Below are 26,305 nucleotides of genomic sequence, written 5' to 3'. Positions count from 1 at the left end.
CCGGGCAGGTACATATGGGAGGAGGCGTTCCTTCAAATAACCTGGCCCCAAACCATTTAGGGCTTTAAATTTGCTCTGTAGTACAAAAATAGCCAAGCTAGCAGCCCATTTTTGATGAAAATTAATATGAAAACAATTCAAAACAATTGCTTAGTGTGTACCTACCTTCTTAGGAAACCTCCATCTCTGAATATGTAGTAAGGTTATATTAAATGTACTTCTACTAAAAAAAAGTGATTAAATTGAATTTTCCTCACCAGTGATTTAAACTGATTTAAATCTTTAAAATTGAGTTCTTCAGAGGAACAATGTAATCATCATTTAAATCAAATGAACCCTGGTTAGTAGTGTTCATTAAATTCCTGGTGTTGAAATTACATATCATTATAGTATTCATGGTTACTGAGACAAGCTTGGCTTCATAAAAACAACAACAGCGCATCCAGACTGGGAACTAAATGACGAGGTGTAATGTTGTATTCAAAAGATGCTTCAAATGTCTTGACAGGCCAAAATTCTAAATATAGAATAAATCTCAAATAAGTGATGCATGTTTGCCAACTGTAGTTTAACAATCAACATTTTTATGAAAAGAAGAAGCTGTGCTGCTTATTTGCTAGTAAACTGTAGCTTACTCCATCTCATAATATATTTTTATATTTGGTATTCTATGTTAAACAAAGCCCCTTTCTACACCTAAGAGTTAACCCAGGAAAATGGAGGGATCATCCTTGCCTGCCCCTGGGATCCCCTGTGTGGCATTTGGATGCACAGAAACGATCCAGGGACGATCCTGGGGGAAAAGGCAGGTGTAGAAACGGCCGAAGTGTCCATCCAAAAATTCACATAAAAGGGCTAGAGTAGAACACAGTCTCATAGGTTTAAAGAAATCCCAAACCCTAAGAATCCCAAGATCTGGAAAAATACAACTGCTTGTTACTCAAATTTTGCTCTATGCGATGCAGTTACACTTATCTAGATTTCTAGATTGTCTGGCTCTGAATTCTAATTTTGAATCACTATCCAATACTAGTGCATAGAGGATTTGGCTAGGCCTCAGAGTCATCCAGAATGCTCAGCGTGGGCTTCTAAAAACTATATGTACCAATCTTTTTCAGCATCTCAAGGATAAATTTTGGAACTTCATCTTCTACAAGTTTATCTTTATTTTTGGCGTGCTAAACGTCCAGACGGTAGAAGAAGTGGTCATGTGGTGCCTTTGGTTCTCTGGGCTTGTGTTTTTACATCTCATGGTCCAGCTCTGCAAGGACAGGTTTGAATATGTGAGTTCTGTTTGTTTTGTTCGTTTTGCCAGTGGCTTAGAGCTGGGGACGGGGATTTCGTTTGTGCAGTTCTCCCACCCAAGAAGTCTAAATTTGAAATGTTGGATAAATTATATAACTGAGTTTGCCCGATTTGTTTTTTGCTTATTTATTTTATTTATTTATTTTATTTATTAAAGCAGTCGTGTCCTGCTGGCATCTCAGGGAGGTGTACAGATAAAATCAGAACAATGTAAAATAATAAATAATATACACAGCTAAAAGCGTATTAAATCATTAACAAATTAAAATCGGTAGATTTTTTTTTTAAAAAAGCAATAGAAACAATTAAAAACAATTAAAACGATGTGTAACCCTAGAGAGTACAGCCCTCAAAGGCCTTGATAAAGAACTATGTTTTAACTTGGTGCCGAAATAAAGCCAGTGTTGACACCAGTCGGGCCTCCAAGGGGAGGATATTCCACAACCGGGGTGCCACAACGGAGAAACCCCTCTCCCGTGTCCCACCATAATGTATGTCTCGTGTTGATGGGATGCAGAGGAGGGCTCCTCCAACAGATCTCAAATGGCTTCAAGTTGTCAATGACAAAGAACTAGAATGGATAATGGAGCCTCCATTTTTACATTGGGATGGGGAATCTCGTTCAGCCTGAATTCCATTTCAGAGAAGCTTTTGCGGGGCCACGTGCCAGTGGTGGGAGGGGCTAAAAGCAAAGCACGCAGGGCCGAAGGCAATAAGGGTGGGGCCAAAAATACAAAAAAGCTCAGCATATTGTAGCTTAAAAGTTCATCCTGCCAGTAGCTAAGCCTTGGAAAAGGCATTTCAGCCTTTTAGAACGGGGAAAGAGCTGCACAAAAGCCTGGAACCCCCAAATGATTGGTGGTTGGGGAGAAAGCAGGGCCAGGGGAAGGGAGACCCCAGGAGGATTGGCTTTGGGCCCCAGGCCTGAAGTTCCCCACCCTTGCTTTAGATAACTGGGAGCCCTCTTGACACGCCATCTTTCACATTCTTTTTCCACATTGTATCAGAAGTAATGCAGTGTTTCTAGACAGGACAGGTATTTTTTTTGGCCGCCTGGGACACCTCTCCCCTCCCTCCGCCCCCCCCCCCCCAGCCAGCCAGCCACTACTTTGTTTCTTTGTGTGCCTAATCGGGTTCAGTGCCATTTTACGATTCCTGCATCTTTAGGGATACGACGTGCTGAGATGGCTCTTCTGATTTCCCCTAAAGACGAGCTCTGAAGTTGTGCTCTTAGCAAGTCTGGTAGCTCTGGAACACAAAATGACAAAGGAGGTTTTCTAACTGCTTTATTTGTATATTGCAGCTCTCTTTTTCTCCCACTACACCAATGAACAGCCACGTCAGAGTCCTGACCCTTCTAGTGGCTATGCTGCTTTCCTGCTGTGGCCTAGCAGTTGTGTGTGGCATTATTGGCTATACCCACGGAATGCACACCTTATCTTTCATGGCAGCAGAGGTGAGATGTCCAGTTAAATCTGATGGTAATGTGCTTTACATTTTCCTATTAGCCCAGCTCTATTTGTGCAGCTTTGTTTAGCCTAGCACCTCTTTTTTGTGTGTGGTATTTTTAAGTCCTTCAGAGCATATCAGAAATTGTTTTTGTATTACAAAGTAGCCGGTAAATGGGGCTTATTGCAGTATTGTGAATAATCCAGGTTGCGGATAATTTCTGCTAGGAGCAATGGTAGCTTTAAGCACTTAAGGGTGCAGTCCTATGGGCACAGCTGTAACCTTATAGCCTCTGCGCCCTTATAGCCATCTTTGCCTCTGCGCTCCTCCTGCTCTGCATTTTAGCTAGATGGTTTTTTTCACCCATCTAACAGGCTCTATGGAGTGGGAGGGAAGGAGGCTGGGGAGACCTGATTGCTTTTCCAAGATCGGAGAGGCAGACGCGTGGTTCTCTCTGCACCGGCTCCTGCAAGTGGGAGGAGAGCTCGGATTCCTGGCTCAAAATTTGGAGTGCTCTCTCTGACCTCAGATCCAGGAATCTGTATTATCCTATGGTACTGTGTCCGGGGCCCGTAAAACTGCTCTCTAACATGCTGCTGTCTGTACTTAACAAAGTTCAAGTGCATGAATCATTGGTGAATGTATCCCATTTTAAACAATAGACCGCAATGCCGTTAAATGTTAATATTCATAAGTTTGTTTTATATATTTTAATTCAGGCTAGATTACAGTATTTATTCATAGACGAGTCTGTGAGCCCTTTGGTGGTCATTTTAACTAAATGGATAAAGCAGGGGTTCCTGGCCTTTTGGGGCCGGGTAACACATAGAATCATAGAATAGCAGAGTTGGAAGGGGCCTACAAGGCCATCGAGTCCAACCCCCTGCTCAATGCAGGAATCCACCCTAAAGCATCCCTGACAGATGCTTGTCCAGCTGCCTCTTGAATGCTTCTAGTGTGGGAGAGCCCACAAGCTCCCTAGGTAACTGATTCCATTGTCGTACTGCTCTAACAGTCAGGACGTTTTTCCTGATGTCCAGCTGGAATCTGGCTTCCTTTAACTTGAGCCCGTTATTCCGTGTCCTGCACTCTGGGAGGATCGAGAAGAGATCCTGGCCCTCCTCTGTGTGACAACCTTTCAAGTATTTGAAGAGTGCTAAGAGTATTTGAAATGTTGAGAGCTTGTTGTGGGTTGCCATGATGGACCTGGCCGGTGACAAAACAGTCACTTCCCAGGAGGCAAATTGGTGAGACTAAGAGAGAAACAAACTGCTCAAAAAGCTAAATGAGTTACAAAACACAAAACTACTTTTTTGAACCTATGATTTTCTGCTCCAATACCCATTTCACAGAAGGGAAACGGATGAGGCTCAGAAACAAGTAACATGGTCAAGAAACTGATATAAGGCAGAGATGGGACCTGAGCCACAAATGCCAAATCGTGCACAAACAATACACATTTTCATGCGCAGAGAAACACACATGCCCCTATAGGCAAAACAACCATGTACTTACACACGCACACAGATCTAGGCAAAACACATAAACCAGCTAACACACACACACACACACACACACACACACACACACAGAGCCCACATAAAAAAAGAGAGTCAATCCCCTCATACCCACGCAGCACTGGCAAAACATACCCACCACCACTTCAGACTCCCAGGATTCTCCATACCACCCCAAGCATACGTTTTTCTGGGTGACAGGGCATGCTTCAAAACAAAGCCCTTGGCTGCAGCCACCGTGTTGGGGACACCAGGTTGTCAAAACTTAAGTATATAACCCAGACCTCCATATTCTTGCTATCATTCCTCCTTTTCCATGCAACCTCTCTTATTTGGCCAATCTTCTCCATATATGTTTCCTGAGGAACCATCGCTCCAAACAGCATGCCTTTTCCGCAAACCAGGTTGCATTCCTTAACTCACTGCCCAAGTATCATATATCTGAAAGGGATCATCAACTCCAACCTGCTGCCAGAAGCAGGATTCCTATCCAAAGTGTAGAGGCCTTCCCATCAGCTGATTGGGAACTTTTGCATAAATGGCTGGGGAGAGACCTCAGGAGCTCCGTCCTGCTCCCTTTGCGGTTGTATCCAAAACTATATTTAACTTGCTCCACTTAGAAAAACGGATCCTTGTGCTCCTTAAAACAACTTTCCCTATCTTTGCAGCCTATAGTGTCAAGCTGAGTGGAGAACTTCCCATATCTTGCTCATAACTCCTTGATTAGTGTGACCCATTAGAGTGTTTGCTTCCTTTGCAATGGCACTACATTCCTGCAGCATGTTCAGTGCATCATCTGTTTGGGCCTTCAGGTTTTTTTCCAGCATTGCTACTTGCTAGGCAGGCATTCTAAGTAGCAATTGTGCCTTCTGGCTGTTTTTAGTTGCTCTTTATTACATTTTAGCCAACTCATTTCCTTCAATTTTATTTCGAATTTTTAGCTTGTCCTCCAAGAGGCTTGTGATAGTTTAGCCACATTATAAATAGCAATACTACTACTACTACTACTACTAATAAATATAAATATATATCTTACTCGCCTCTCTCTCTGGATCAAGGCGGGGAATAACATAGAATACAAAAATATTATAAAATACATAAAACTGATTAAAACATATAAAACTAATACATTATTAAAATAACAGCCAGACATCTTAAAATTCAACTGGGTAGGCCTGCTGGAAGAGACCAGTCTTTATTGCTTTCTTAAATTCAGAAAGACTATTGAGTTGGCGGATCTCTCCCGGCAGGCCATTCCACAGTCTGGGAGTGGCAGAAGAGAAGGTCCTCTGGGTAACAGTTGTTAATCTAGTTTTTGCTGGCTGAAGTAAATCCTTCCCAGAGGACCTGGGTGTTGGTACAGGAGAAGCCGATCACGCAGGTAACCTGGACCCAAACCATGTAGGGCTTTAAAGGTAATGACCAACACTTTATACTTCGCCCAGAAGCTAATTGGCAGTCAGTGTAGTGATTTTAAAGCTGGTGTAATATGGTCACCCCTAGATGTACCGATGACCAACCTGGCTGCCATATTTTGCACTAGTTGAAGTCTCCAGACTAGGCACAAAGGTAGAGCGCATTGCAGAAGTCGAGCCTTGAAGTTACCAGCGTGTGCACTACCGTTTTTCAGTAGCTCCAAGACCATGAAACCGCCCAGAGAGCTTCGGCTATTGGGCTGTATAAAAATGCAATAAATAAATAAATAAACCTAGACACCTGAAATATACTAAAGGGACCCTTCGAAAGGCTGTTCCAGCCCATATGAGGGTGGGTCTGCTCGCTACTAAATAATAAATAATAGGAATTTAGTAGGAAGCAGGATATTCAAGCACCATTTAGTATGGTGAATGTTCCAAAATAGTTGAAATCAGACATTATATTTCAAATGTTACATTCCTTTCCTTATCTGCACGTATAACAGTCGATACAAGTGGATCTCCTCATTTAAGCCGTGTAATACTTAAGGAAGGAAGTTGCCCAATATGATGGGAAATAGACTTCAGAGTTGCATGTGAACTGGCCTTCAGGGACAGTCCTTTCATATGTTGGTTTATGTAACAAGTAACAAGTTGTTGTTCTGAACATTGTTTTTAACACATTAAAATCCATAATAAATATAACCTCTTACTTTAGCTTTCCCACTGAATGCTCGTTTCATTTTTCACTTGCATCTCCTACTTCAGCTTACCCCTTAGACAATGAAAACCATTCGCAACTCTCGCCTTGCGCTGTTTAGTCTCCCAGGGAAGAAAGCCCATAATCAGCCTATTGTCTGGGACTAAGGAGGCATACTAATCCCTGGAGCTTTCCCCATCCCTTTTCTTGAACAAGGCAGAAAAACAGCATAGACAACAAGCAAGAGTGTAATACGGACATTTAAGAAGCCTGTTGAATCCCATCAGCCTGGGAAAGCAGTTTTTTCCCCGTTTTTTGGGTTTTGTTTCTGGTTTCTAGTTCTTTATCAAAGTTCAGTGATGTTCAGTGAATTGTTTCCTGTTTTTGTTCCCTGTAGTCCCTCCTTGTCACCGTGAGAACTGTGCATGTGATTTTACGGTAAGTAAGAGATTAGGGTTTAGGCATGAAGTGTGTATTGGGTTTAGTTGCCAACTCCACACACACAACTCCACACACACACACACACCCCTTTCCTTTTGAACTTGCAGTTATTGTAAATCAGTTACAACAGGGCTGCAGAACCTAAAGGCTGGGGGCCCAATCCAGCCCTCTGGGGTTCCCCGGATAGTCACACCCCTTTCTCTCCACCCCCAATCACATTTGGTGGTTTCCTACTTTTGTGCAGTTTTTTCCTCCCATTCAAAAATGACAAAATGCTTCTTCAAAGGCTTAGTTACTGGCTTTCAGCTACTACATGCTGGTATTTTGGCCCTGCCCTGTTTGCTTTTGGCCCTAGCCACCACTGGAATGTGCCCCCCCCCCCTGAAGAAACTCTCTGAAATGGAATTTGACTCTTGGTCTGAAAGAAATTCAACACCCCTGAATTACAGGAATACAATAAGGCAAGCATTGCATTAGGTGAAGGAACAAAATGAAAGATGAGTATATTAAAATGAAATACTCAATGGCATTCTGAAACACTTCCTTACATTATGGTATACACAAAAGGTATGCAATAGAGAAGGGATGGATGGCTTGATCAGCCATGAAGGCCACATCAGAGTGAATGTGACGAACTAGAAGGCGACATTTAATTTTCCTATATAGCTGCAATAAACATTTAGTGCTCTTTTTTCTTTTCTTTTTAATTAATGTGGTAATTGGCACACCCTGGCTGGTGCACTTCTATCAGTCTTCTCCAGCAAGCAAATGAAATGAGTAAGTCTTAGAAAGATGCCAGGACATACTGTTTTGACAACATGACTGTTGGATAATATGATGAATTTGAGTCTTGTTTTTGCTTTCCTCCCTAGCTTGTTGCTTTACTATTTTCAAATTTATCCCTGCAACTCCAAGGGCCAAAAACCTCTCCATAGAAAAGTATGCTAGGTGAACATAAATAACTTTATGGAGTTATTTAGTCAGGTACCTGTAGTCATTGGATCACATCTCTGGTGCAAGGTCTTATTTCAGAGACTAATTTTTTAAAATGGCCATTTTTTTATTTAAATGGCTTTTTATTTTTTTTAAGTCAATGTTTATTTTTTTAAAAACCAGTTCATGTTAAATGTTTCTTGAAGTCACCTGTTTTAAAAAGAAATCTGAACTTAAGACTGACATATTCATCTACTCACACATAATCGCTTACAACTGAATTTATGAGCCGCTATGAAACACACGAGTAAAATCCTACTTTTCTATGTAAAAGACTGAATGAAGAGAAAAATATATTTGGGTTTCGATTCAGATTAAAGCTGGATCAACTGGGCTAGTAGAAGGGACTAACCTGCCCCCTCCTGTTCACGGTAGCCCCTCCAGCCCCCTAAAAATGATTTATTTATTTATTTATTACTTTTCTAATCTACTCAATAACTACTGTCATTGTCAGTTACCCTTCTGAATGGGGTGAGCTGTGGTGTGTAGGGGAGGCTGGATCCCTCAAAATTAGGCATACAGACTGTACAATGTCTGTGTATGTATTATGTGTGATACTTGTTTAGATGTTGCTGTTGGAATAATAATAATAATAATAATAATAATAATAATAATAATAATAATGGCATACAGACCTAGCTTCCACAAATGAAGTCCAATGATGCAAATCCTGGATGCAACCCTTGACATTTGTGGGCAGGCATTATAAATATGTCCCAATGTGCTGAACGTGTGAAGGATGGAAATGCAGCTGGTGCAATACGTCTAAGCAAGCCCTCTGCACTTGCTTTTATTATTCTCAACTTGGCTAAGTGAGGAGAGGAGAAGATGGCCCCATAGACCTCTACCTGGATCACACTGCCTTACAGATCATGTACTGTAGGATTAGTAATGTGTACCAAAGTGTGTTAGGCTTGAATCTTTTGTCGCCTGTGCTACAAATAATAAAGAAGTGAGTTGCTATTCAAATAATACAGGGATTTCTCTTTCTTCCATCTAGTTATGTCATTCATCTCTGGGATCTTAACCATGAAGGAACCTGGGAAAGCAAGGGAACGTATGTCTATTATACAGATTTCATCATGGAGTTAACACTTCTGTCACTGGATCTGATGCATCACATTCACATGCTGGTAAGCAGTGTAGACTCTGGCAGATCACAAAATAATACAAAAACTGGCCTTCATAGCAGAGTAACAATGCAATGTAATTGATAGTTAAGGATTGCTGCCATAATCCAAAGAAGCATGTGTAACGTTAACTTTCCTTGCTGTTTTTGCTTCTGCAGTTTATTTTTATTTATTTCTTTATTTAAAACGTTTGTCTCCCGCCCTATATCACTATGATCTCAGGGCGGCATACAGATAAAATTATACAATATAAAACAATAAATATACACAGCTAAAAACAAATTGAACCATTAACCAAGCTAAAACCAATACAGAATTTAAAAGCTGTAAAACCAATTAAAACAGTTAAAACAATGTGCAAGCTTGGTGAATTCAACCATTGACGGCTTTGTTAAAAAGCCATGTTTTTACTTGGCGCTGGAATAAAGTTCCCGCTGCAGAAGAGACAAGCCACTTCCTAAACTGGGCAGTGGCCTGTCTCTTTGGCATTAGGACCTGCTGTAGTGAAATCAGCAAGCATAGCTCAAGCTAGATGGATGATACACTTGCAAGTCCACAGCTCTCTCGAAAGATTTGGTTGTGGTGTGCCTTCATATTAAACTGTTAAACTGAGAGGCATTTGAGTAAATGCCAACTAGAAATGTCAAGATTTTTTTTCTCCCTGCGGAGATAGCTAAGTAATGATTATAATCGTACTTGCTTTCAAGATATATTTCTTTTAATACGGTAGCTTTCATTGTACTGTGGATGCTTCCAAAAGACACCCCCCCCCCCTTCCTCTGGCTTATTCTTTCCTCCTTAGGGATCTTATCTTTTGGGAGCAGTATGCCAGCAAACGAAGTCTTCTGGCTCCAAGTTCCTTCCAGAAGAGTAGCCTTCTGGGCGAGAATATTGACTAAATGCATAATGCATTTGTACAAATACATTTTCGGTGTTATAGGAGGTGGATGTTATCAGTTCAAGGCCTCAGCTTTTCTAGATCCAGGACCCACTTTTGAATCCTCCTTCAACACGAAACCTGTTTTCACCTCGTGTCCCCCTGCCCACCCAACAGTCCAACCAGCACTCCCACCTTCCTGCTGCAGGATATATTCCCAACTTCCTGCTGCAGGACCAGAGTGAGAGCTGCAAGGGGCAAAAAATAAAGGAGCATGGTGTTTCGTTTTTTTCCTTTAAATCTCACAAGCAGCCTCTGAGGTGCAGTCCTTTCCCCTTCTGCTTTCGCACCAGAAAAAACAAGAAAGGGCTTTTGCTTGGAAACCCAAACTGTGCTTTCTACTAAGGTAGAAAAGGAGGGCACTTTGCTTGCAGCTTTTAGAATGCAGCTCAGTTGGGCCCTCCAAGAGAAAGCCCCTGTGCACAGTAGGGTCGTTCTTGCTTTGAAAGATCATTGCTGTGTGTTCCTGTGTCGTTCTCTCCAGTCTCTTCCTCCTCCCCCCCCCCCCGGCCCCCTTCTTTTTCTCTGGCTTGACTTAATGCTTTTTTAAAACATTTATCCGGAAGCTATTTGGCAATATCTGGTTGTCGATGGCCAGCTTGGTGATATTTATGCAGCTGCGTTACCTGTTCCATGAAGTTCAGCGTAGACTTCGCCGCCACAAGAACTATCTCCGTGTGGTTGGAAACATGGAAGCAAGGTGAGTCAGGGCGCCATCCTATGCATGTTTTAAAAAGTCCTACAACTCCCAATATGACTCAGCCAGCCAATAATAATAATAATAATAATAGGAGGGAGATGCTGGCGGGTTTTTTTATTCTTTTAAATTTATTTCCCTTATTACGGTTTCATAACTGGCCTGTAAAAAGCAAACTTGCTGATCTCTAGAATTCCAGTTGCCTCAAATAGACTGGGAGGTCACACACGGCATATAAATAGATCAGTGCTTCTTTTACGGCTGGCACCCAGTGAAATGAATCGTATGATAATTTTGCGAACTGCCCAGAGAGTTTTGGCTATTGGGTGGTATAGAAATAAATGATTGATTGATTGCATAAGATTTAATTGGTTTTAAATCAGTTGGGAGGAAGCAGTGAGCAGGCCTGAGGGCTCAGAATAGTGACACAGCATGGTAATTATGCACATGGTAAGTTGGGGTCCGGTCCGTGGCCTGTTAGGAACTGGGCCGCACAGGTGAGCTGCTTTCACCCACCCCCACCCCAGTGTACCTGGGTGTGGGACGCCATATCGCCTGCCCAGCCGAAGCGAAGCCAGGACGCTGGGGTGGGGTGGGGCAGCTTCGGAATGATGCACCTGGCTGGAAGCCGCTCTGGGAGAGCGACTTCCGGGTGCGCCGTTCCAAAGCCGCCTGCCCACCCCAGCGTCCTGGCTTTGCTTTGGCTGGGTGCTCACCCAGCTGAAGCGAAGCCAGAACGCTGGAGTGGGGCGGGGGGGGCAGGCGTAGCAAAACACACACCCCCCCTGCTCCGTGGAAAAATTGTCTTCTACGAAACCGGTCCCTGGTGCCAAAAGGGTTGGGGACTGCTGGAAGCAGTCAGAGCTCCCAGTTAGAAACTAAATAAATGCTGCTATTATTATTTATTTATTTATTTATTTATTTATTTATTTATTTAGCACCATCAATGTACATGGTGCTGTACAGAGTAAAACAGTAAATAGCGAGACCCTGCCGCATAGGCTTACATTCTAATAAAACCATGATAAAACAATAAGGAGGGGAAGAGAAAGCAAACAGGCACAGGGTAGGGTAAAGAGGCACTGGGTAGGGTAAAACTAACAGTATAAAGTCAGAACAAAATCAAGTTTTAAAAGCTAGGAAAAAGAAAAGTTTTTAGCTGAGCTTTAAAAGCTGCGGTTGAGCTTGTAGTTCTCAAATGTTCTGGAAGAGCGTTCCAGGCATAAGGGGCAGCAGAAGAAAATGGACGAAGCCGAGCAAGGGAAGTAGAGACCCTTGGGCAGGCGAGAAACATGGCATCAGAGGAGCGAAGAGCACGAGCGGGGCAATAGTGTGAGATGAGAGAGGAGAGATAGGAAGGAGCTAGACAGTGAAAAGCTTTGTAGGTCTACAGGAGAAGTTTATATTGGATTCTGAAGTGAATTGGAAGCCAATGAAGAGATTTCAGAAGTGGAGTTACATGGTCAGAGCGGCGAGCCAAGAAGATGATCTTAGCGGCAGAGTGGTGAACAGAAACCAACGGACTGATGTGAGAAGAAGGAAGGCCAGTGAGAAGAAGGTTGCAGTAGTCCAACCGAGAAATAACCAATGCATGAACAAGAGTCTTGGCAGAAGAGACAGACAAAAATGATCGAATCCTGGCAATATTATACAGGAAAAAACGACAGGATTTAGCTACTGCCTCAATATGAGGAATAAAGGAGAGCGAGGAGTCAAATATAAAGCCAAGACTACGAGCTTCCTTGACTGGAGTAAGTGTGACATCATTGACAGTAAGAGAGAATGAGAGATGAGGAGAAGGTTTAGGAGGAAAAACAAGCAATTCAGTCTTTGCCATATTAAGTTTCAAACGACGATGAAGCAACCAAACTATCCTGGCACGAAATTCATGTCTTTATTTTTTCCTTTCAGTTTCTGAGTCATCCTATAGCTGAAACTCTCAGTGACACATACACACTAAAAGCAAATGCAATAAAACAGTGACAAAGAACATAAGCTTTAAAAGCAGCAACAGTAATTTGAAATAATTTTATAGAGGTAAATATTCAGGCAGCTAGTTAAAATTCCTTTAAAAGGACTTTTTTAAAGACCTGGGAGAGTAAAAACGTATTTTACCTATCACTGAAAAGTCAATAAAGTAGGTGCCAGGCAGGCCCCTCCAGGGAAGGCACTACAATGCCCTCAGAGGATACAGCCAACGTGGTAGTTTAGACTGGATGAGAGTCAGCAGAGTTTTGATAACCCGGAACACGTCGGGCTTTTAATAAAAGATACCACAATCCACATCAGCAGTGTGCTTTTTGGTTCAGGGTTGCCTCCTTCAGTCAGCAGTGTTTTGGTGCCTCCCCACCTGGTTTGTTTGCTCTATTCATGAGTAGCCACCTGCCAAATCTCAGTCTGTGTTGGCCCCTGGAGCAGGGGTTTCACACACTGAACCCTTAGCTCAGATGGTATTTTAGTGAGGCCACAACAACGGTCTCTATATTCCTCTTTGCTTTCCCTATCGCAGGTTTGCAGTGGCAACTCCCGAGGAGCTGGCCGCCAACAATGACGACTGTGCCATCTGCTGGGATTCGATGCAGGCTGCGCGGAAACTCCCTTGCGGGCATCTCTTCCATAAGTATGCACCTGGGGAACGCAGGCCGGGGAGAATAAAAGGAAGGACTTCTTCGCACAGCACATAGTTAAAGGATGGAATTCACTACAGCAAGATGTAGTGATGGCCACCAGTTTGGAGGGCTTTAAAAGGGGGTTGGATAATATCCTGAAGGAGAAGGCTGTCAGAGGCTGCTAGTTCTGATGGTTATGTGCTACTTCCAGCATCTGAAGCAGTAAACCTGTGTGCACCAGCTGCTGGGGAACATGGGTGGGAGGGTGCTGTTGCACCCGTGTCATGCTTTGTTGGTCCCTGGTCAACAGCTAGTTGGCCACTGTGTGAACAGAGTGGTGGACTAGGTGGACAATAGTCTGACCCACCAGGGCTCTTTTGTTCTTAAGTGCTGTTCTCTGATTTTCTACAGTGAATTGCTCAGTTTCAGTGTACAACCCATTCTCTCATTTTTATGTTCCATTCAGGCTCCCCCCACCCCCTTCCACATCTTAACAATGTACTGGTTTTCCTGGTTACAGTTGCCTATCCCATTGGGGCTTTTTATTCTTAGCTTTTTCATAGAATCATAGAATAGTAGAGTTAGAAGGGGCCTATAAGGCCCTCAAGTCCAACCTCCTGCTTTAACCCCCTTAAAGCATCCCTGACACAATGGCTGTCCAGCTGCCTCTTGAAGGCCTCTACTGTGGGACAGCCCATGACACCTCCCTAGGTCATTGGTTCGATTTTTATCTGGGTCCTGGTACTTCTATTGTTATTTTTTAAACCTATTTACAATTTTTGTATGCCAAAGCTTTTATATTAACGTTTATCATGTTGTGAACTGCCCAGAGAGTTTTGGCTATTGGGCGGTATAGAAATAACGAATGAATGGAACAGGAGCATAGTCTAACAAAATCCACAGAATTCCTGTCCACTTATCCAGAACAGCATACATTAGTTGAAAGGATAGATGCTGTCATTCATAGTGCAGTCTAGCCCTTTCCCAGTGTGTTTTAAAAAGAAGAGAGAGAAATTGCTGGGCAAACACTGGCATAAGCTTTTCCTCGATAGCCCTCCCCACACAGCTTACCAGGCAAGGCGTTTTCCTGGAGGTACAGCCTGCTGCAGAGAAAAGCATTTGCCCACAGCTCCCAGCCACCTTCGCTTCCTAAGAACGTCTTTGAGCCCAATGTGTAGCCCAGTGTTGTTCATGGGAAATAAAGATGGCAGCAGCTAGAGGCCGTCACTTTGCTTTGAAGTGATCCTGGCTGCTGGTAAGAAAATGGCCCCATTCGGAAGACACCTTAAACCACAGCTTTAACCACGGCGACTAAGGCAAAAAGCCTTATTCACCGCGGTTAAAGCCATGGGTTCTCAACAAGGGGGGAATTCCCCCCCGGGGGGAATTTTAGGGTTCCGGGGGGGGGGGAATTGGGACCACTGTTCAGCAGAGTATGATGTCCTGTAGATTATGTCTTCCTACACATGTTATTAAAAATGTCCCAGAAAAGTGTCATGTCGTCTGCAAAAGCCAGGTCTTTGCTGTCTTTTCCCTCCCTCCCTCGCAATCCTAGAAGTTCCAAACTTTCCATTTAAGGGGGCAACACAAAGCATGGGAGCTGAGAATGTAAAAGGCGTCATACGTTGCATTGCCCCTTATTATATGCATATTATTTGGAATGCACCTTTTGAGTTAGACTATCTTGGGAAGGGGGGAATTTCTGAACAATGATGAAAGGGGGGAATGGAGCAAAAAAGGTTGAGAACCACTGGTTTAAGGAGTCTTCTGAACAAGGCCCGGCTTTCTGGCTTAACCACCATGGTTAAAGCCATGGTTTAAGGTGTCTTCTGATGTTTTAATTGAAAAAGAAAAATGAGAGGGGCAGGGCAGCTCATGGGCATCAAGAAAGGTGTTCGGGGCTGCAGTGGTGTGCATGAGCTCCATGTCGCTTAGTCCTGGGCTATTGGGTTCCAAGGCAGGACACTGATGAATATCAATTTCGTTGGTGGGGGTAGGCTGTTGTCTTCACATCCTGCTGGGAGCTTCATGGAAGCCTCTGTCTGACCCAGAACCACCTTTAGTCTGATTTAACTGGGTTCTTAATATCTGAAGTATTCCTCTGTAGATGTGTTGCTTTGGTAAGCACCTTTTTGGTAGTTGCTCCTCCTGCTCCTGTCTCAGCTGTGCAAGTTCCAGCATCAAACTGGAGGGATATTAAAGGAACCTTGGAAGCTGCCTTATACTGAGTCAGGCCACAGCTAGACCTAAGGTTTATCCTGGGATCACCCAGGGTTCGCCCCTGCCTGAGCACTGGATCCCCTGTGTGTCACCTAGATGAACAGGTTTGATCCCTGGATGATCCAGGGATAAACCTTAGGTCTAGCTATGGCCTCAGACCCTGGGAACCATTTATCCCAGTATTGTCGACACTGACTGGCAGAAAAACTCCAGGTTTTCAGGCAGGGTTCCTTCCTAGCCTTAATTGGAGATGTCGGGGATCGAACTTGGCACCTTCTGTATACAAAACATGTGCTGTACTGCTGAACCACAACCTCTCCCTTCAGAAACCAGGGATCAGGTTTGTTGACATCCATTCAAGCTGTGTCATAAATATTTGTCAGGGTTTCATGATGCCTCTAATAAGATAATTAGCCCCTACAAGCAGACACTTCCATTCCCTTGAGAAGCCTGGGCACGCCCCTTCAAGAGCTGCTTTTGCACATGCTTGAGAAGGCATAGCTGCTTTCCCATGAGGTCAACTTATGCTCATGACTATTGGTTTTTAGCACCATGAATCAAGAGTGATCATTGGTTGTCTTAAGTCACAATGTACCCTGAGAGCCAGCCACTGTAGTGTAGTAGGGATACTGCTGGGGGAATACCCAGTTAAAAACCCTTCTTTATCCATGGAGCTGACTTACATCGAATTGGGAGCAATCCTTTCCTGCCTTACAAACTTGATGCGGGGGTCAATCTGATAGTCATTGCGAAGCTCTTGGTAAAAACTACTCTAGACGAGATGGATAAGTAGTAGTATGTCATATATGCTCTGGCAACTCTTGACTCCTGTAAAGTAGGAGAAAGGGGCGGATCGTATCACTATCCGTGTTCACATATACTACAAAGGTGGATAAGTATTATAAAAGCCTTTTTAATACGTTAATAAGTTTCACTAGTGCAGAAAAAAGTATATTGCCACTGTAGGGCTGTGTAGTCTGACATTAAGAACACATTAGGAACACACTAACAAATACTAAGAACCCATTAAAAAAACACTCAAAGTCAAGGATTTTTTTTTTAAAAAAAAAACCCAGACCAAACGCGTTTCGACCCTAAAGGAGGGTCTTCCTCAGTGGTCACATATACTATATAGACACTTAGAAATACTAAGTAGTTATTTACAAATTGCCAATACCACTAGATGTTACTGTTCCTTGCTTTTTAAAGTAGGTATTGGGCTAGTATAGTTCAGCCAGTATCCCAGGTTTGGGATACAGCTTCTTGCCCCAACTGCCAAGGTGGCGTTCTATCTGCAAGGAGCCTCTTTATTATGTTCTGTAGCGAAAGCTGGCCCCGATTCCGCTTGTGTTTTCACATATATTTCTTTTGTTATCAAGAGGCATAAAAAAGGATTTCTATGTTTCAAGTGGTTCAGAATACAGAAGCTTGGCGTTCTGAAATTTCCTTTGGCTATAGGTTTGTTTCACAGCAACACTCAAGGGCCGGATCTACACTACTGCTTTAAAGCGCTTTATAACAGTTTTATAATAAAACAGTTAAAGCGCTTTATAACTGTTATAAAGCGCTTTAAAGCAGTAGTATAGATCCTGCCAAGGTGCTGCTTTTGATGTTTTAAAGCCCTAAACTGTCTGGGTCTAGGGTGTGCACGGGAGCCTCCTTCTCTCAAATGTATCCTCCCTGTGAATTCAAGCCAAGTGGACAGGCATTGCTTTGGTTGCCGCCACCATCTGTATAAGATTCCCCCCTCCCCACTACAAATAGTGATTTTCCCCCCCTTGTGGTGGGATCACCCTTGTGGAACACCATCCGAAAACACATCCTCCAAGTCTGCTCCACCAAGGTTTTAGGCGCTTGGGGTTTTGGCGCCTGTCTGCTCTACCCAGCTTTCTAAGGTCTTGAGCGCACGGTTTTATCCTTATATAAGCTCTTCTTTATTGTTTATCGTTTAATTTTAAGTGTTTTATAACACGGTTGATGGATTTTGTTATTATTGTAAGCCTTTCGGTGGGAAAACTAGCCTACAATTCTAACTAAACGTCATCAGGAATGGTGCACGCTTGTTCGGCAATTCTAGTCTGTCACTTAGCGTGCATCTAAACCAGGGGTGTTCAGCCTGAGTTCTGTATTCCATTTCGGAGGAGCTCTTGGGTCGGGTGGGGGCTGCACTCCTGTACTAGACAGGGCTGAAGGCAAAAGGGGCGGGGCCAAAATGATTTTAGCTTCAAGCTCTTACTGCCAGTAACTAAAGACTTGGGAGAGGCATTTGAACCTTTTAGAACAGGGGAAGAACTGCACTAAGGCTGGGAAACGACCAAACGATTGTTGGGCATGGAAAGGGGGTGTGGCCGATAGAAGAGGGCATGGCCATCTGGGTAACCCTGGAGAGCTCAATATAACCCTCAGGAGGGCTGGATTTGGCCTTCTGCATCCCTGATATATGAACTCTGATTTTTTTTATTTATTTTTTTAGATTTAGCTTATTATAAATATTGGTCATTGCAGGCTTTACTGGCATTTATCAGTTCTCCAGCATTTGGGTGGATGCAGGTAGACAGAGTTTAAATTACATTAACAGAAAAGGCTGGTATATGAGCGAGTCATTTCTAGGGTCTAGTGTAATCTATTAGATGATGGTGATAAAATGTGTGTAGTCTGTTACTTCTTCTGAGAGAAGACATGGACTTCCTTGTGACTTCCTCCTAAGAGATTCCCTGAATTTTCTCTGCGTTTTCATAGCTCATGCCTGCGCTCCTGGCTTGAACAAGACACTTCCTGCCCTACCTGCAGAATGTCTCTGAATATCACGGACAGCCATCGCGCTAGGGAGGATCACCAAAGGGAGAACCTGGATGAAAACTTGGCTCCCGTGGCAGTAGTTGAAGGCAGACCTCACCTGAACCAGCACAATCACTTCTTTCACTTTGATGGTTGGTTTATTTGCTTCTATGAGTTGACTTGGTTGGAACATCTGGATAACAGGGCAGGATTGGGATGTAAGAGGAATCCAGTTTGTGGGCGGAGCTTGGTGAGTTTTTGTCAGCTTGGCCCCTCAGATGCCAGCTCGCAGATCCCTGAGTTGACTTGACTTGGCACATGCTGAGTCAGGAAGTTCGCGTTTTCCCGCTTGGTCTTTTAGGGTACAAATCCTGATTAGCGCAAATTGGGGCTTGCACAAATTGCAATCTGCAAATTTGGTGCTGTGAACATTTGCGGAAATCGTGATTTGTGCAAAATTGCGGCCATTAATAGCACACTGCGCAAAATTGCAGACATAATGCAAATTGTGCTATTTATGGCCGTGATTTTGCAAACATCTCAATTTCTGTAAATGTTTCCAGCCTTGAATTTGCACAAATCTCAGCTTTGGGGCAGCTGCAGACCATCTAGCAGCTCGCCCCTCATTCACAGGTACCTATATCTCCCCCCCTCCAGTCTTCAGACAAAACAGCAAGTTGGGCGGATAGTGAATTTAGACTGGGAAAATAATGCAGGAGAAAAGGGTTAATTGTCCTTAGCCCAACACTAATGCTTTGAGGAAATTCACACACACACCGCCCGGCATTTCAATTTGTTTTTTAAAGTACCAGGAGCTCCAATAATGAACCTCTTGTGTATCTCTTGTCCTCAGGTGAATATGCTGATCTTTTTAATAAACCACAACTTGTAACACAGAATGTGCATGTGCTTAGCTGCCCTTAGTTAGGGTCATTTGATACACGGTTGCAGGACTAAGAAAATCTTAATGTTTACATGGATCTCTAATACCTTGACCTTGAACGAGCAAATAAAGAATTGCTAGTTATCTAGCTGCCAACTTAAAAATAACTGTTCATAGGGCTGGAATGATATTTCATGTTCTGGACACTCTTGTATAGAACTCAAAACAAAACAAAACAAAATTGAAGTGTAATTTTAAAGAGTCAAGCGGTGGGCGGGCAAGTGTCCTGAGTATTTTGTCCTATGGACAATGTGCATCTAGAGGAGCAAAGAACGCTGTTCGTTCCCTTGCAGCTTGCAGCATATTTTATGAAGGAATCATTGAACAGGAAACATTTTGACTCTCCAGTGTTTCTGTGTTAGATGTTAGCTGAGCCATGAAGAGGGCTCAGACCAACATTCTGTGCCCAGACAATCCAGATTCTTCATTATCAAGAAAAACTGGCTTCTGTGGCTGGGATCAATTATATGCACCACTTATTTTGAGCATTTTTATTCTACAGTTCTCACTTTTTTTCCATAATTCTGGTTTGACCAGTCATGATAAGTGAGCAAAGAGCTATGTGAGTCACTGAAGACCCACCCTCAAAAGCTGGACATTTTAAGCAGCCACCCCCTCAGAGATATTGATATCTCTGCAGTATTGCTCCACATACTTTCAAATATACCTTCAGCAGCCATAATGGATGGAAATTTGCTCATCATCATCATCATCCAACATCCAGAGGGAAAAGGTTTCTGTTCAAAGTACTACATCCTGTGTTTTTACTGCACTGCCATAAAATAATTCCATGCACACAGTTCTGGCCATGAATCCATAACCTCTCACTTCCTTCTGCTGTTTTGGGGAGGTTTTTCATTTAATAAAACTCCAGGACCCTTCTTCTTCTGTCAGCTCCCACATCAGTTCAAGTCCTTATCTTGCACTTCACAGTCAAACATTAGTCAATGATAGCTACCGCAAGAGTACTACATCTTAATTTTTGTCTTTGCTCCTGATAGACTCCATCTTGCAAATGTCTGTAGTGAAACATAGATGGTTGAGGGCAAACTTGCAAATTACTCCAAACTATTTCTCAAGTGCCTTGGTTTTTGGTTTCTCTTTTCCAGGATCCCGCATTGCTAGCTGGCTGCCCAGCTTTTCAGTGGAGGTGATGCATACCACCAATATCCTTGGTATTGCGCAGGCAAGCAACTCCCAGCTCAACGCCATGGTAAGACTGATTAATACTTTGCACACTGCTGTGTTTTTATTCACTTATATAGCATTATCAGTGTACAAAAGGCACGGGGAACCTTTTTAAGCCCAAGAGCCAAATTGGTTCAGGAAAAAGATGTTGGGGTCTCCATATCAACAATGGGTGGTGCTGATCCCCAAAGTGGACGGGGTCATCCCACTGCTGACATAGAGCCCCAATGAAGCATAGACACTTCACACACTCTCTGTCTCTCTCCTCTCTGCCTCTCTCTCTCTCACACACACTATATATATACGCAGACACACACACATTCATCATCTCTCGCCCCCTGCAATCACATCAGCTTCTCAAACAGAAAAGAAGTGGCCATTACTTGTAATCAGTGATGCCAAGATTATCCTCCCCTTATACAAATGCATGGTGCGGCGGCCACACTTCGAATGCTGTGTATAGTTCTGGTCACCGCAGCTAAAACTGGATATTGTAGGGTTGGAGAAAATGCAGAAAAGAGCAACTAACATGATCAAGGGGCTGGAGCAACTCCTGCATGAGGAAAGATTACAACAGCTGGGACTGTTTGGCTTGGGAAAAAGGGTGAGTGAGGGTAGGCAGGATAGAAGTGTATAAAATTATGCATGGTGTGGAGAAAGTGGATAAGGAGTCATTTTTCTCCATCTCATATTACTAGAATGTGGATCATCCCGTGAAGCCAATTGGTGGAAATTCACGACATATAAAAAGAAGGACTTCTTCACCCAGCACATATTTAAACTATGGAATTCACGCAAGATGTAGCGATGATCGCTAATTTGGATGGCTTTAAAAGGGGATTGGGCAAATTCATGGCCAAGAAAGTTATCAGTGGCCACTAGTCCTGATGGCTGTGCTACCTCCACTATCAGAGCCAGTAAGCCTATATACACCAGTTGCTGGGGAACATGGGTAGTAGGGTGCTGTGGCACTTGTGTCTTGCTTGTGGGTTCCTGGTTGCCAGCTGATTGGCCCCTGGTTGAACAGAATGCTGGACTAGATGGATCTTAGTCTGATCCAACATGCCTCTTCTTATGTTCTTATGATATGGAGTGGCAAACATTCCATCAATGTTCTTAACATTTCCATTTCTTAAGGCCTCAAGGATATTTTTAAGGCCTCCAGGATGAAGTAATGGTACCTAAGCCCTGTGAAATTAAATAAAATAAATAAGATGAATTCAGCATTATGTTGGAGAGGTTGTCAAAGAAAGGAACGTATTTACATATGTGGTGGGAATGTGAATATGTACAAAAATTATGGAAAATGGTGTTTAAAGAGATAAAAGAAATTTTAGGAATGGAGATTGAAGAGACAGCTATTATGGCATTATTATCAGTTTATGGAGAACTGAACTGTAATCAAGAGACAAAAGAATTGTTAACGAATTTGTTGACAGCAGCAAGACTAATGATATCTAGGAACTGGAAGATTCAAGGGGATTATCATATAGAAGATAGGTATAAAGAAATATGGGATATTGCTATTAATGATAAATTAACATGTAACATGAAAGTTAGAAGAGGAATGATAAAAATGAATGATTTTGAAGGAATATGGAAACAGTTCTTGGAATTTGTATTATTAAAGGGGAGAGGGAAAACACCTCCAGAGGAAGCAATGAGATTTTGGAAATATGAATAAGATCCCGTGGTTGGGGGGAGCACACTTTTGTTAATTATGATTATGTTAAACGGAATTAAGTTAGAATTTATGTTTATTAAACTGTTTACTTTTTATTATTGTGTATTATGGGGTATTGTTTTATATTGTATTGTTGTATTGTTTGGATGTTTAAAAAAATAAAATAAAAATTATTATTAAAAAAAAAAGAAAAAAGGATGAAGTTCATGGCCTGCAAGTTGACCAGCCACAGTTTGATCCCTCAACTGTAACCATTTAAACATTGCCTTTTTCTAGGCACATCAGATTCAAGAGATGTTCCCCCAGGTGCCCTACCACCTCATTCTGCAGGATCTGCAGCTGACCCGCTCGGTAGAAATAACAACGGACAACATTTTGGAGGGGCGTATCCAGGTGCCTTTCCCAACACAGGTAATACACAATAACCCAGGTATTCCTTTCCCAGTTTGTTCATAGTCAGTGTATTTCCAGTCTCAGACCCATCACCAGCAGGTATGCTGGATTGTTCTGCAGCATAAATGTCAAGTTTTTAGTCCATGTTACTTTAAGCAATACTGATCTATAAACTTCAATGATGAAAGTTGAAAATCAGCTTTTAAATCCTATTTGAAATCCTAACAACCAAACTATAAGCATGTGGAATCATCTCTTTTTTTCCAATAGAAAGCTATTGGATAACTGGGCTCCATACTTCTTTTTGTTGGCAACACATCACCATCTGCCTTTTTAAAAACTGTAACCTTAAAGGTGCAATTTTATGCATGTTTAGACAGAAAATGCCCTAAAACTCCCAGCATTCCCCAGACAGACTTTTTTTCCTGTCTAACCATGCATAGGGTTGCACCCTAACTCAGTTTCCCATCCTTGCAATAGGAATGCCTTTTTGCAGGCTTTTTGACTTAAGCATGGTTTGAGAAGTACTTTGCATATTTAAACTGCTACCCACCCACCCCCAACAGGGTTGAGGAGCATGACAAGAAACCACAACAGAATGTGCAAGGATTCATTTTTATCCATTCATCTTCAGTGATGAAGTACTTTCAACATGTAATCCCCAAATCTATCCAAAAAGCAGAGCTGCCCAAGGGATGTTTTTACAGTAGACCAAAAAGAATCAGGAGAGAGTGGTGTTTTTTTTAAAAATATATCTTTCCCTTATGGTTGCAGAACAACGTAAGCTTTAAAACAAACCAAGGCACCTTAAAGTTGTAATCTAAGCTTATTCAGCTTTTAAACAACTTTCCCTGACCTGGTGCCCTCCAGATGTATTGGACCACAACTCCCAACAATGGTTGGCCAGGACATGCTGGGAATTGTAGTCTTAACACATCTGGAGGACATCAGATGGGGGAAGGTTGTTTTAAAGCATCACAGGACCTTCCTGTTATTGCCGTTTCGCTACAACAGACTAACATACCTTCCTCTTGGTAAATATTAAAGGATCCCAGAGGCAAAGCAAACAAATAGCAATATAACTCTCTGTTGTAATACCTAGATGCTTATTTTATTCATTCATTCATTTCATTTCATTTCTGTAAAGCCCAATAGGCGAAGCTCTCTGGGTGGTTCAGAAAAATTAAAACCACAGGGCACAGCATAAAAAAATGAAATAACAAAGCTTAAAACCACAATATGAAAGTACAATCAGAATAAAATAAAACTTAGCAGCAATGCAGAGATTTAAAATACAGTTTTAACAGCAGGCTTTGTAGACCTTTTGGCTTTATCTTTGTGTTTTATTATAATTGCTGTTTCAATTAATTTTGTACAACACCCGGTGGTTTGATAATGAAGGGCAGTATATAAGTATTTTGTTGTTGTTGTTATTATTTACGTTTATATACCACACCATAGCTGAAGCTCTCTGGGTGGTTTACAAAGATTAAAACACTGAACATTAAAAACCAATATACACAATTTAAAACCATAGAAAGCATAAATTTATTTATTTATTTATTTATTTATTACATTTCTATACCGCCCAATAGCCGAAGCTCTCTGGGCGGTTCACAAAAATTAAAACCATCATAAAACAACCAACAAGTTAAAAAACACAAATACAAAATACAATATAAAAAGCACAACCAGGATAAAACCACGCAGCAAAATTGATATAAGGTTAAAATACAGAGTTAAAACAGTATAATTTAAGTTAAAATTAAGTGTTAAAATACTGAGTGAATAAAAAGGTCTTCAGCTGGCGACGAAAAGAGTACAGTGTAGGCGCCAGGCGGACCTCTCTGGGGAGCTCATTCCACAACCGGGGTGCCACAGCGGAGAAAGCCCTCCTCCTAGTAGCCACCTGCCTCACTTCCTTTGGCAGGGGCTCACGGAGAAGGGCCCCTGTAGATGATCTTAAGGTCCGGGTAGGTACATATGGGAGGAGGCGTTCCTTCAAATAACCTGGCCCCAAACCGTTTAGGGCTTTGAATGTCAATACCAGCACTTTGAATCGGGCCCGGACCTAGACTGGCAGCCAATGAAGTTGTAAAAGGACTGGCATAATGTGATCTCGCCAGCCAGTCCCTGTTAGTAAACGGGCTGCCCTGTTTTGTACCAGCTGAAGCTTCTGGACCGTTTTCAAAGGCAGCCCCACGTATAACGCAGATTACAATGTGCGGGTGATGCGGATCGGGGCCTGCAGTATGTTTGGAGTGGGATGAGGGGGGGAGGAAAAATAAAAAATATAAAAACAGATTACATACAATATCCAATTAAAACAACTATTCTGGGTCAGTTAAAAACTCAACATATACTGTTAAATGCCTGGGGAAAGAGAAAAGTTTTGACCTGGCACTGAAAAGATAACAATGTTGACACCAGGCGAGCCTCGTCGGGGAGTTCGTTCCATAATTGGGGGGGGGGGGCACCACCAAGAAGGCCTTCTCCCTTGTTGCCATCCTCCGAGCTTCCCTTGGACCTTAGATGTTGAGCACAGTGTACGGGTAGGTTCATGTCGGGAGAGGCGTTCCATCAGGTATTGTGGTCTCAAGCCGTGTAAGGCTTTATAGGTTACAAACAGCACTTTGAATTGGGCTTGGAAACGTACAGGCAGCCAGGGCAACCGGGCCAGAATTGGTATTACATGTTTGGATCTTCTTATCCCTGTTAGCAATCTGGCTGCTGCATTTTGCATCTGAGCAGTCTTCAAGGGCGGCCCCATGTAAAGCACTCACCCTTTGACCAAGAAGATAAACTAGAATCGAAGCGGCAGCATTGCTGCCTCACCAATGCTTTCCAAACCCTGAAAAAGACTTGTAATTGTTTGGAACAAGGGGCTACTGTTATTTCCACAGGATCATAGAGTTGGAAGGGACTTTGGGGATTGGCCAGTCGAATGCAAGAACTATCATGCGTGATGCAACCACAGCGCTTATTAAGGTTTTTGTTTGTGGCTTGCTTTCCATTTTACATCAATCAATTTGGTTTTATTCATGCCTCCAGCGCTCAGATAGCATCAGACCTGCGTTGAACAGTCCTCTAGAAAGGCACACCACTGATCAAGAGGATGCTGAAGAGGTCACTCAGGTAAATTGGCAAGGGGGAAATGCATGTATCACAGCAGAGGAGAACTGTATCGTTAAATGAGCACAAACATCACCCTAAGGTTCTAGAAAGAGCTCCTGATATGCATCCTTCCTTAGCTTTGTCCCTGGGGAAGTTGGAGGAGCCATTACAGACAGCATCTGGCTGAAAGGTGTGAACGGGCTGCCATTGTAAGCATAATGATCTGTTCTGGGACTGTGTTGATTTTTACTTGCATTTCTCTTGTGTTTTGTGGTTGGAGGGCTCTAGGGATCTACGGAGAATAGTGTTCCTTTTAATCCTATATCCTTGAGCATGAAGTGTTGTGTATGGAAAGGGATGCATGTAGGTCCTTGTTGCTCACTTAGCAGGCCATAACGAAGTGTTTTTTTTTTCCTTTCAAGCTTCTGATTCTTCTTCATTTAATTTTTTTACAGAATTTAAAAAACGCATGAAAAAAAGTTCTAACTTAAAGAAGACATAAGGAGGCAGATGTTTTTATTTTGGAACCTGTTCTAGTTCTTTACAAACAGGATCCAGTTCTCATTAAATTTGTTTGTAGTTTCTGAACGATTCCTCATAATGTAAATCTAATTTTCATGTACATGTTATAAGGCAAATTCTTTTAAACTCTTCTGACCTAAGGGGTACCTCTCCCCTTTTCCAGTAGGACATATTTTTCGCATCACAGTTTAGTTTAAGGTTATGTGTAGAAGGATAACTAACCATCTCTGGTTGGCTTTCACCTGAATCTCCACCCCAGTACTCACAAAT

At 42.5% G+C, this 26,305-nt stretch overlaps 1 protein-coding gene across 4 annotated transcripts in view; it reads left to right on the top strand.

Annotated features, from left to right (window-relative positions):
• AMFR (autocrine motility factor receptor) overlaps positions 1 to 26,305 on the top strand; it is a 332,677-nt gene that overhangs the window by 9,103 nt on the left and 297,269 nt on the right. For 3 of the 4 annotated variants that reach the window (XR_010026137.1, XR_010026136.1, XM_063141308.1), the window contains exons 3-12: positions 1,119 to 1,283; positions 2,609 to 2,761; positions 6,784 to 6,824; positions 8,821 to 8,953; positions 10,454 to 10,587; positions 13,094 to 13,204; positions 18,153 to 18,343; positions 20,244 to 20,347; positions 22,283 to 22,417; positions 25,451 to 25,534. Coding sequence is in view for 2 of the 4 variants with exons in the window: in XM_063141308.1 (XP_062997378.1) it covers positions 1,119 to 1,283; positions 2,609 to 2,761; positions 6,784 to 6,824; positions 8,821 to 8,953; positions 10,454 to 10,587; positions 13,094 to 13,204; positions 18,153 to 18,343; positions 20,244 to 20,347; positions 22,283 to 22,417; positions 25,451 to 25,534 (1,251 nt within the window). In the remaining 2 variants the exon portion in view is untranslated. The remainder of the gene's footprint in view (positions 1 to 1,118; positions 1,284 to 2,608; positions 2,762 to 6,783; positions 6,825 to 8,820; positions 8,954 to 10,453; positions 10,588 to 13,093; positions 13,205 to 18,152; positions 18,344 to 20,243; positions 20,348 to 22,282; positions 22,418 to 25,450; positions 25,535 to 26,305) is intronic. The other variant, XM_063141311.1, reaches the window with a different exon arrangement.

The sequence above is a fragment of the Elgaria multicarinata genome, chromosome 14, assembly GCF_023053635.1.
Source record: "Elgaria multicarinata webbii isolate HBS135686 ecotype San Diego chromosome 14, rElgMul1.1.pri, whole genome shotgun sequence".
Classification (NCBI taxonomy): Eukaryota; Metazoa; Chordata; class Lepidosauria; order Squamata; family Anguidae; genus Elgaria; species Elgaria multicarinata.
Note: the sequence above shows the minus strand (reverse complement) of the source record. Positions and strands in the feature narration are given on the sequence as shown.